This window comes from Rutidosis leptorrhynchoides, chromosome 9 (genome assembly GCF_046630445.1).
Source record: "Rutidosis leptorrhynchoides isolate AG116_Rl617_1_P2 chromosome 9, CSIRO_AGI_Rlap_v1, whole genome shotgun sequence".
NCBI lineage: Eukaryota > Viridiplantae > Streptophyta > Magnoliopsida > Asterales > Asteraceae > Rutidosis > Rutidosis leptorrhynchoides.
Window position 1 is genome coordinate 225,818,822 of NC_092341.1, and position 12,277 is coordinate 225,831,098.

The 12,277-nt window shown below is 34.6% G+C and overlaps 1 protein-coding gene across 1 annotated transcript; it reads right to left on the bottom strand.

Annotated features, from left to right (window-relative positions):
- Positions 1-1,830: 1,830 nt before the first annotated feature.
- On the bottom strand, positions 1,831-5,977 carry LOC139869346 (probable serine/threonine-protein kinase PIX13). Its single transcript, XM_071857660.1, has 5 exons — positions 5,639-5,977; positions 4,736-4,871; positions 4,521-4,657; positions 3,962-4,085; positions 1,831-2,371 (listed from the first exon to the last, which is right to left on the bottom strand). The coding sequence occupies exons 1-5, from the start codon at positions 5,783-5,785 to the stop codon at positions 2,052-2,054; spliced, it is 864 nt and encodes a 287-aa protein (XP_071713761.1). The 5' UTR covers positions 5,786-5,977; the 3' UTR covers positions 1,831-2,051.
- Between the last annotated feature and the right edge of the window lie 6,300 nt (positions 5,978-12,277).

Here is a 12,277-nt window from a genome sequence, read left to right on the forward strand (position 1 = left end):
AGCTGCCACTGTGTAAATAGTAACAGCTCACAATGATTAGTATTTATAGTTAGTTAATATTTAATGTTCTAAGTTAAATCAAGATAATGTTACATTAGCTTGACCACTACATGGAGTAATTAACATTCAGTTGTAGCTCAACTAGTAGTGGCATGCCTCTCTTAATAAGAGGTCAGGAGTTTGACTTCGCTGGACTGCAGCATTACACTCAATGTTATCCTTGACCTGAAGTATCCACTCAGGTCGCCTTTCGCATAGTGCGGGGGCAGCGGGGAGGGGGGTTTTTACCGGCTATGCCCTCGGATTGGTCCGAGTTTCCTCCAGGGCAGTAGCTGGGGACGGATTATGCAACTACGGGAGATAAACTCGTGGGTGGTTAAGTCTCCCTGGATGATCCCAAACTGATATCCAAAAAAAAAAAAAAAAACTACATGGAGTAATCATTGATTCCAAACCCACGGCATTATGTTTGTTAGTTTCCATTTATATGTATGACAATCAACCAACTCCCAGCAGCTGATCTAATTGTTAGTTATGGTTTAATATGTCAATAATATCTGCAATCATTCATAAAGGCAATATTATTTTGAAAATGTATAGCAAATGTGATATAACAAATGTATAACAAATGATAGACTGCTAGAGAATGTACACCTGATATGCATAAAGTTGTGCTAACTGAACGAACAACTGATATGTAACTAAAGGGGGTCACTAGAAAATCAAAGTCTCCAAAGAGTATCTCGATAGCTGGTGCTCCTACTAGGGATATTAATGGATCGGATATAGATCGAGTGGTGTCGTACCGATATTCATATCCATTTATTTTTTGTTCACCGTATTCATATCTATTTAATTTCAGTGCATCTATCTATATCCATATCTACTGAATCAAGCGGATAAATGAATATCCATTGAATTTAAAAAAAAAATGTTATAATATTTTTTAATATGCGATGAAAACAAAAACGAACTATAGCAAAAATAAGTATAACATGACATAATTAAAAGTTAAACACAAAAATGTGTAATCTTTGTTGAAAATAGAACATAACTTATTGAATTTACTTTTAAACATAGATTATGTAAAATTAAATATGTAATTGGTATGTTTAGTTTGTTAGATATGCATGTTTTATTGTAATATATCATAGTTTTTTCATTATAAGACTAAAAAGCAAAATGTAAATCCAACGGTAAATGAATGTGTAATAGTAAATATGTAAGAATATATCAATATTATGTATTTGTAATTTGTATATATGTATTTCGAGTGTTAATGGATATATCACTAGATGAAACTTTTCATCCATGTCCCTATTCATATCCATATCTATTTAGGTTCATCCATACCCGTATCCATATCCATTTAAGTTCATCCATACCCATCACGAAGGGGTGGATCAGGTGGATATCCGCCGGATCGAGTGGCCATTGGTATCGGTAGCTCCAACAATTACATATATGGAGTAAAAAACGGCCGTTAGTTCAGAAAGTTAAATTGTTGTGGACGGCAGAAAGACTTGGTTTTTGGAGAGGTCAAATCCAATTAATCAAAATAGGGTAACCCCTCTGTCAACAGGGATCAATTGGGATAAATCGGTCTTAACATCCGATTAATCAGTCACCATAAATCATGGACTAACCAATTAATTGGTTTTATCGGTCCGGTCCAAGTCAAATTTAGTCAACATCCTATTGATCCCCAATCTGCGATTACTCCCTAGGTCCCCGAATTAGCGGTTTTTCTAACCATGATAACCACATGTATAAGCCATTCACCGTACAAAACGCCAGTTCTAAAACAGACATTTGGCCAAGTCTACTGAAAACTGAAACAAAACTATATGCAGTCGTATATACACAACACCCACATTAAAAACATTAATAGGGTGATTTCTCACTGGGTCAAAATAGCCACAGCCCAAAATTTGTTTTTCATCACATCGGCGCACATGTGGCACCCTATAAATAAATAATAACAAATAATCATACAACAACAAAAATAATTATAAAGTAAAAATGAGCCAAGTAAAATTTACTCTGTCCCTTTAGATTTTTGCCGTTATAGAGTTGATCTGCTCCAAAGTGTCTACCACTTGTGTCATATGGGGTCGTTTTCTGGGTTCTTGTTGTATGCATTGAAGCACAAGTTGAGCGAATACCATTGCAGCTTTAGTTGAATACTGGCCTTCTATTCTTTCGTCCATGACCGTTTTTATTTTCTTCCTGTTCGGGAGTAATGGTTTGGCCCACTCAATTAGGTTATGTTGTGGAGCAGGCCGATTTGTATCAAGTGCTCGTAATCCCGACATTATTTCCAGCAGTACAACGCCAAACCCGTAAACATCACTTTTCACATATAAATGTCCTGCAGTTTTATAGAAATTACTATTACTAATTCATGCAATTTAAAAAAATTAAACAATGACTAGATAGGCTTACGTAACTAGTTGAAAATACAAATATTTAAGCCATGTATTCAAAATGGTGAACTCGGGTCTTGGGTCAAACATGGAAAATAAAATATTTATATATAGAAAGAAGTTAAACTGGTTAAAAATTGTTAACAGCAAAATCAAGTGTTTATAAACAATTGTTAGAAGTTCTGCACTACATTGGATTAGTTATTTACAAATGGATTAGGACGTTTGTGCATTTGGTATACGATTTGGGCAATTTTTGACCCGTTTGACCCATTTCCCTTGTAAGCTAAATTTATTTAACTGTCTGACCTGTTACAAATAAGCATAACCCAATGTGAACCATTCTTACACAGGAAGGTTAAAATAGCCATGTCTCTATATTTCACTAGGATACATTTAATTCTACTACACAAAATAATTAATCTTGCATTTCATCTTATTGTCAAATTAAAAGATTTACTTTTTAAATTAAAGGATTCATTTTTTAAATTAAAAACCTTAATGGTTTACTTGGTAATGAAGAAATAAACCTTAATGGTTACTTTTCACACTGACATTACACTTAAGGACTTTAACATTGACTTTTAACACATGTGAAAGCCAACTAATTTAGAACTAATTTCAATGGCATACTTATGACTATTTAAGTCCAATGGTTTACTTCCAATAGTCAACCTTATGCAAAAAGATTGATATATAAAGTCTTTGAAATGTTACCCCTTTTTCCACCAAGGAATTAATTAGATTATCAAAGATTACCTGAAAACATCACTATCACTATAATATAATATAATACAATATAATATTTAATATGGGGCAGGATCGACGGGGAAGTAACCAATCGAGGGGAAGCAAAAAAATTTTTTTTTTTCGTTTTTTTGGAATTTTTTTTTTTTTTCAGACATCAAGATCACACGAAAATATGAACATTTAAAAAAGACACTTCGTGATGAATGTTATTATTTAGGCGGGAAAACGATCAACAAAAATAACATTCAAGATAATATTGATCATGAAGAATGTTAACGTTTTTTTTTTTTTTTTTTTCATGTTTTGTGAATTAAAATTTAGCCCGATTTAGAGTTTAGGGCTTAGGGTTTAGGGTTTAGGAACCCTAAACCCTAAACTCTAAACCGTTCGTGTTACAAACTCAATCTAAACCCTAAATCTAAACCATAAACCCTAAATTTCTAAACCCTAATTTCTAAACCCTATAAACCCTAATATTTAAATCCTAATATCTAAACCCTAATATCTAAAACTTCAACATATGCTCGAAAAACACGATAATTGTTATATATTAATTCTTCGAGCGTTTTCCCGCCAAAATAAAAACATTTATCACAAAGTGTCTTTATTAAATGTTCATATTTTCATCCAATCTATAATGTTCATGAACAAAGCTTTTTCAAAAAACGAAAAAAAAAAAAAAAAAATTTTGCTTCCCCCCGCTTCCCCCGATTGGTTACTTCACTCTTGATCCTACCACTATTTAATATAATATAATATAATATAATTTTGAAATGAGATCTTACCAGTAGCAATGTACTCGGGAGCTGCATAACCGTATGTCCCCATTATCCTTGTCGTTACATGTGACATTCCAAGTGCAGGACCCAACTTCGCTAACCCAAAATCTGAAATTTTTGCGTTGAAGTTCTACAAATGGTAAACAAATATAATTAATATTAATATCGAAGTTGTGATGTGGTCCAGCGGTTGGCCTCCTTTAGGGGAGGTCAGGAGTTCGACCCTCGTAGGCTACATATTAAAAAACACAACTTCATCCCTGCCATGAAGTATCCACCCATGGCACCTTTCCCATATCGTTTGGGGGGTAAAGGGGAGGGGGGTTTTACTTGACCGTGCCCTTGGATCGGTTTCAAGGTTTCCTCCCGGACAGCGATGGGGGCGGGGTTATTATCGCTGCATCGGCATAGTCGAAACGGGAGATGATCGCAATGGGTGGTTTAGTCCCCCTCGGGTGATCCCAATCGCTGTTCAAAAAAATATTAATATCATTATCAAGTACGTCATAATAACCTAGCGGTATATGAAGTACAGTAATCAAATAGACACATATAAAATCCTCACCCCATCAAGCAATATATTCGAGGCCTTAATATCTCTGTAAATAACATTGTCATCCGAACTGTGTAAAAAAGCTAGTCCCCGAGCTGCACCTATCGCTATTTTGAGCCTTAGAGCCCAAGGAAGTGGTTGTGAACCTCCTGCGGGACCCAATAAGTTTCAGCAATTATTAAATAGGTATATTAAATTATAAATTAAGATTATTAACATTTTATTACGTCTAAAAAGATGATTTTCCAAGCTTCCTTTCTGCATGAATTCATACACAAGTAGAAGCTCGTTATCCTCCCGACAGTACCCAAGAAGCTTCACCAGATTAGGATGAGAAAGCCGCCCCAGAAAATTCACTTCGGACTGCAAATATTATTAAAATAACCAAAAATTAAATATTCAAATTTTTAAGTTCAGAAAGTTGGTTTAAAAAAAAAAAAGGAGCTAACAAATGTCATCAATTGTCTTTATAATTTATTACTAAAACCGTCAAACATACGTACTATCGTACCAAAACAAATCATCCACGTCAGCATCTTACGAAGTATATGTTTATCAACTAACATTGATCAAATCGAACAATTTGTAGGGAACATAAGTCAGTTTTAGTAATTATCTTTAAAATTACAATTGACCTACTATAAATGAAGTGAAGGTTGACTTGCTGTTTATTGCAATTTTTCTATTGCAAACCAAACATTACATACCTACTTGATTTGGTTTAAATGTCTCATCTTTTTAAGTAATCCCTATTTACGTTCGATTTACCATCCTATAAATGCACCAAAATGTATCCATCTATACTAGGTTATCAACATTACCATTCTTTTTCAAATACTGCATTTTACGTTAGCAGGAAATTTAGAATAAATATTTCAATATTCACTCAAATAATACTAGTAATCTCAAAAATTAGGTTCTCAAATGACAAAATAGCCTGGTCTCCTTTGTGTTACTTTTATCTTGCTCCTGCTTGGAGCTTTCTATCTTGTATCCTTTTTTTCGGCTTTATCTAATATATTATTTTGCCGTCCTAAAATAATCTATTATTTTATAATAACAATAACAATAACATTAATTAAGATTTAACATTAACAATGATAATAAAGAAAGAAGAGAAAATAGTAAACCTGCCATTCTTGAAAGCCTTGAACACTTTCATGATTCAACTTTTTGATAGCAACAATGGCTCCGGTACCGTTTTTGGAAGGCGACAATGTTTTTTCTTCAACCCAACCTTTATAAACAGTCCCAAAACCTCCAATACCCAAAACCATATCCGATTTAAAGTTTTTAGTACAAAACTTCAAATCTGAATATGAATACACCTTCAAATCGGCTGCCGGCAATACCTCGCCAGTTGGCCTCGGCGAAATAGCATCATCACCTGTGCTACTACTCGTGGTGGTACCCGAAATCCCAACAATACCATTAACACTACCTAATCAAATAATAAATAAATCCAAAAATCATACAAATTCCCCAAATGATAAAAAATATATGTAAAGATTGAAACTTTAAAAGATGACAACATACTATTCAAGATTACTCATGTTGGTACCCTAAATCCCAACACCATTAATTAACCAAAACCCAAATCATACAAATTCCCCTAAATGATAAAAAAAAATATATGTAAAGACTAAAACTTTAACAGTTGATAACGACATACTATTCAAGATTGATAAGTTGGTGTATCAATTATAGCATGGGATCATAATTTAGCACATATTACATGAAATTGAAGATGTAATGAAAAAAATTGTAACAAAAGTAGTAAAATTTAGATGAACCTGTAGTAGTAGCAGTGGAAGAAGGTTTGGTATTGGTGCTTAGATTGGGGAAAATGGTAGAATTAGCATCAACAGTAGCAGGATGTAGACAATTTCCCATTATCGTTTTTATATATTTTTGGTATATTTTTTATGGTAGGAGAATGTAATATAATTGGTTATGTTTTTATGATAGAATCTAGTCTTTGATTGTTGAAAGAAAATTGTTGAGAGTTGTGATTAAAAGGTGGACTTTTGATAGTGATGTAAAGAATATGTATTTTCTTCGAAAATCAATTCAACTTTAAATCTTCTTTATAGTCGGTTATAATAATAACCTAAGTTAAATTAAAATAATTAAAAATAAATAGACAAATTACGCGGCTCATCTAAATATAGTTTGTATGAAATTGCACTCCTTTTGCACTTCTTATACTAATGATTTCATTTTTCTACACGGCTCATTCCGACTGACAAACGTTAAATTTTCTTGTTAGCTTTAGTCACATGATAGGCACATGAAAGTAAGAAGGTCATTTCCTTTTTCATCCCTAGTTAACATTCTTCTCCACTTCACGTTCACCTGCTCCTTCATTTATCTCAATTTATAAACCAAACTTCATTTAATAAAGAAAAAATTACACGATGGGTCCTTGTTTATCCTAGATTTCATTCGGGGTCCCTAAAGATGTTTTTTACAATATGTCCTCGTACTTTACACATGTTTCACGAGGGATCCCTGACTAATGCCCTACACTTTTGTTCGTTAAGTGATGCATGTGAACAACACGTGATGGGCATTGTTGTCATTTCAGTCCCCCTCCGTTTATTTATACCTTTCTAACACATACCATCATTATATTCTACTCTTCCATTCTCTTTTTGGGATTTCATAAACATACACGTTATCTATTCAAACCGATCATACGTTGTCAATCAGTATTCAAACATCTTGGACTCCAATTAATCCAGGTCGCCTTTTTTAAGCATTGCATAATAAGGTACTGAAAACCTAATTTTGATATTTCGAATTGTATGTAATAGTTATTAAAATTAGGGTTTGTGTGTCTACAGATGTCGAATTATAAATCTTTTGGTTCTTTCGATTCCACTATGTGTGCTTGATCAGTTACTTTATTCCAGGATTGTTGAATTCAAAAATTGCACTTGAGGAAAAACTGAAGGTAAATGGGGCGTGTTGCGAATGGGGCGTGTATGTTGGCTAGGGCATCCTTAGGGTATATTGTTAAATATTAATGTTTTTCTAGAATTTTCTAGAAGTAATTAGTAGTAATATATATTTAAAGATAATTAATAGATATTTAGGATCTAGAAGTAAGTAGAAATATTGCATTAGCTAAAAAAAAAAATCAGAAAATGCTAGAAGAGCATTAACCGACATTAGAAGCCTATAAATAGACTAAGATGTATTCCAACATGTAGACAACAAACACAAACATTTGAGTAATACAAAGTTATTACTTTCAAAAGAGTTCTCCATATACATTATTTTCTATAACACCCCCTCCAGTATAACATATAAATTAATTTGGTCACATTTTCATACTTCTAACTAAACTAAAATCACATTTTAATTAAGCTAATTCTAACAAATGGTATCGAGAGCCGTGTTGGGCGTTGTTCGAGTACATCATGACTACCGTTGGTGCATACAATATTCCATTCCCCATCTTTGATGGCGACAACTATGGTTATTGGAGTATCCGAATGAAAACATATTTCTAAGCACAAAGCTTGTGGGATATTGTCGAATTCAGGTTTACAACTCCAAAAAACGTCGAAACTCTGTCCACGGAAGAACAAGAAAAATACAACAAAAATGTAGTCAGAAATGCTGCTACTTTAGGCTACATTCAACAAGCATTGACACCATCTATCTTTCCATAAATCATGGGATCTGCGACGGCCAAAGAGGCGTAGAAGATCCTTCAAGAAGAATTTCAAGGAAATGTCAAGGTGAGATCTGTAACACCCCATTTTCCCCGTATATGATATATAGGTGCGTCGTGTATGTACGACTAGTGTATGAAGGATTCGAGGCGTATTCGTATGTTGGAGTTCATGTATGCGAGAAATGATCAGACCCCGTTTTGGGTCGCGGCACGACAGAAGGGGCTGCGGTGCGGCGTTTAACTAGTTTCAAGATCAGATGGCTTGTAAAACGAACCCCAGACTTAGTGTATTGTCGCGGCGCGAGGAAATGAGGCCGCGATGCGGCGTTCCTGGCGAGCTGGTACCCGATTTGTACTTTTAAAAGATATTCAAGGGCATTTTAATCTTTTCGCGTGTGTGCCAGATTGGGATTTTAAATCCAATCCACTCATCTCATTTTATTCATTTATTTTTCCTTTTCTTTCTCATTTTCCTCTCAAACTTCAAAACCCCATTTGATTCAAAGGGATTTTTGGAAAGGAAGATTCGTGATTCGATCGAAAGCGTAAGAGGCAACTTTGTTCTCCTCGTTCTTAGCTACAAGGTAATACTAGCGGTAAGCTCTAACTCCGAAATTCGTTTTTGTGTTCATCATTCAAATTTAGGGATTTTGATTTTATGTTCATAAATGGAACCCCATTAGTTGTTAATTGAAGATTAACACCAAGATTCGGGTTTATTGTTGATGTTGGCGGGTTTTGGGTTTGGTGAGTAAGTGTAAGCTTGTAAGACTTGCAAATGAGTGTAATCACTAGTATTTAGTGATTATTGAGGTGTTGGAAGCCTTTAGGGTTCATGTGGTTGACTAATTTTGAATAGAGTCAAAATTAGGGTTTGGTGATGATTGTGACCCGATTGTCGATTTAATAAGGTTTATAAACTTAAAATGAAGTAAGTTGAAGTATAGACCCGAGTTAAATATGTTTTGGTGTCAAAAATTGTAAATGGTGAGATTTTGACTATTAAGGGTCAAAACGGTTTTTTGGACAACACGCGAGTTAAAATGCGTTCGATTGCTAAAGTTGGTACTTTTAGGTATTTCAGGAACGCGGGAATTGGTCTTGCATAGTAAATGGAATAGGTACATTCCATTGGCGAGTTGCGGGATTGGATTGCACTTCATCGAGGCGTTTAAGGTGAGTTTAAATTTACTATGCACATGTGTATGTGTAAAATGGGTGCGTGTGTGTAGAGTGACCCTTGCTTAGGTTTACTCTATGTTGGTGTGGGTGAATGGACTCCTCTTGTGCTTCGGGTCCATGTGAGACGCTTATGCTTTTTGGGTTTTACCCTTGGCGTGGTGATTTGGCTAGCGTTTTGGATAACCCTTTTGGCGATGGGTTGCTAGCATTTGTTGTTGAGGAAATGAATCTCGGTTAGCGCGGATTCATGATGACTCAGGTAGTTCGGTCATCTTGGTGATGAGGTGGTGAATTTCGGGTTGTGCGAATTCACTAAGGCTCGGGTAGTCCGGCCAACCTCGGTTGTTGAAGTGGTGAAGGAGGTGAATTTCGGGTAGTGCGAATTCACTAAGGTTCGGGTAGTTCGGCCAACCTTCATGTGGTTTGGGTTAAGGGGTTAACCTTATTTGTTGTTGTTGACTATATTTATTGTACAGGCGTATATACTTATCGTTGTGTTGTAGCATCTTGTGGCATTAGCTTGGTGATTTCGTAGCATGTAGCTACTTTGTGTATGTGCTCTTTTGTAGTTTGTTTACCATGCGGAGCCGGTATGTGTTTATCTTGATGCTTGGTGATGCGTAGCCATTTTATGCATATGTATGTGTATAGTATCTTTACGTTCACTAAGCATTAGCTTACCCTCTCGTTGTTGATATTTTTATAGGTTCGCGTGGTGGCGACTCTGGTAAGTGTGGGGATTAGAGATCTTGGCTAGCTTGCTTTAGGAGATCTTGCTTTTGGACTTGATTAGGATTGGGGTAGCGTAGTCCCAATCACCATGCTCGGTTTTGTGTAAACGTAACTAGTCGGGTCATAATGATTATAACCAGGTTACGATTTAATTAACGTATCTTTGTATTAAGGAGTTTAAATTATTAATGTACGTTTTAAGTTCGATGAACTTACTTTGATGATAAATACGTTTTGGAAATTGTGTAATGGGACTTAAAGCGTTATTTAATGTATATTAAAAAGGAAAAAAATTTATAGGCCGGTTTAATACGGGTTGGGTAGTTACAAGTGGTATCAGAGCATGGTCTAAGGGATTTAGGCGACTTGAGATAGGTGCATAGACTTAAACTTTCGTGTGTGCTTATTTGTTGCGGGACTTGTAGGTGAACGGGTCGAACGGGGACTTGGTTAGTGCCTTAGCGTGTAGGTGAACTAACTAGGATTTTGGCTTGTGTTGTGATGTAATTCTTGCGTGTGTTTATAACGCGTAAAATTTTTGGTTTGTGTTGGTTATATCATCAAGCGAGGCGGTCGTTGTACTAACGAGTTGATATGGCATGTGTGCGTAATAAGGACTTGCAAACCTTATTGCGGGTGCAAATCGTGTCTAACAAGTGATGTACCACGAGTGTTTAGCAAGATGGGGCGGTGTTGTGAGTGTTGTTTTATACGTTCGTGGACTAATCATTTTGAATTCTTTAGAATGACGACGCGAAACGAGATCGAGACGAATAACGACGAGTTTAACACTAGAGTTGCGGCCGCTGTCACGACCCGGAAAATTTCGACTAATTTTGAACCAAACTCTCGATACGATTTTGTATTTTTGGCACGAAAAGTAAAGTCTGTTAGGTTGGATCTCAACAATTTTGATCTGTTTCATATATTCAATTGACCTTAACCAGTTTCGACGATTCACGAACCATTATGTGTAAATAAATATATAAATAAAATTATTATAAATTAAAATATTATATGAGTTAATTAATTATGTAAATAAAGTAATATATGATATTAACATAAATCTATGTATATATGTAAGATATATTGAATGTATATTTTTATGATTTCGAATTTATTTAGTAAACGATAATAGCACTCGTTTATCAATCGATTGATATTAAGTAAGTTAAATTCGAACTTATATGATTTTAAAGTAAACAGTGATCCGAAAGTGAGTTCTATGATTTATAGGCTTATCCAAAATGTATTTAGGAACTATTTGTTAAGTTTTAAATTTTTTTTTATATTTTACCCAGGATAAGGCGTGGACAGTGAGTTAATTTTTGCTTAATAATTTATGATCGAATTGAATAATATATTGACCAAAATAAATAAATATAGTTAATTTAAAAACATGGGATTTTTCTAAACACTTTTATCCGCCACTGATTAACCACATGATACGAAATTCAGTCGACGACTAAAGAACCACCCGTTTAAAATTCATTGATATTAAAATATGAGTTGAAACTGTATCAAATTATTGATTTCTTTGATTGAACCTGATTTATAATTATAATTATAATATTATATATATATACATCAACTACACACTTGTGAATTCTTGCTTTTTATGTTCGACAAAACAACTAGATCCTTCATGATATGATACAATTATTTTATTATATTATTAAAGTTAATTTATATATATTTGTTATCAATCGATTTCATGAATTGAAATAAAGGAATCACTGTTTTACTTTTTTTGCTTCTCTCTACTAATTAATCTCTGGATATTTACATCATAGAGAAGATAGAGGATAACACCCATATCTCCTTCTATTTATAACCAACACATTACTGCTTCAATTCATCAACCCATCTATGTATTTTCTACTTCTGTACTTATTTGCTTGATCAAACAAACCCACTCTCCATCAACCACCACAAAATCAAACCGCACACCCACATTCACCACACGATCACTACCTACGTCCACCACCACAGTTACACCACTACCACCTCCAACACCACCTTAGTCTATGTTTATCCATCTATCTCTTTTCCCCGAAAACCACTTTGAAACCACACCACCCGTCTTCTATTTGGGCTATATTCGGTTGTAACGTCAAGACCCATTTACAATCCACTTCTATATTTATTTCCTGCTTTTGTTAGATCCACA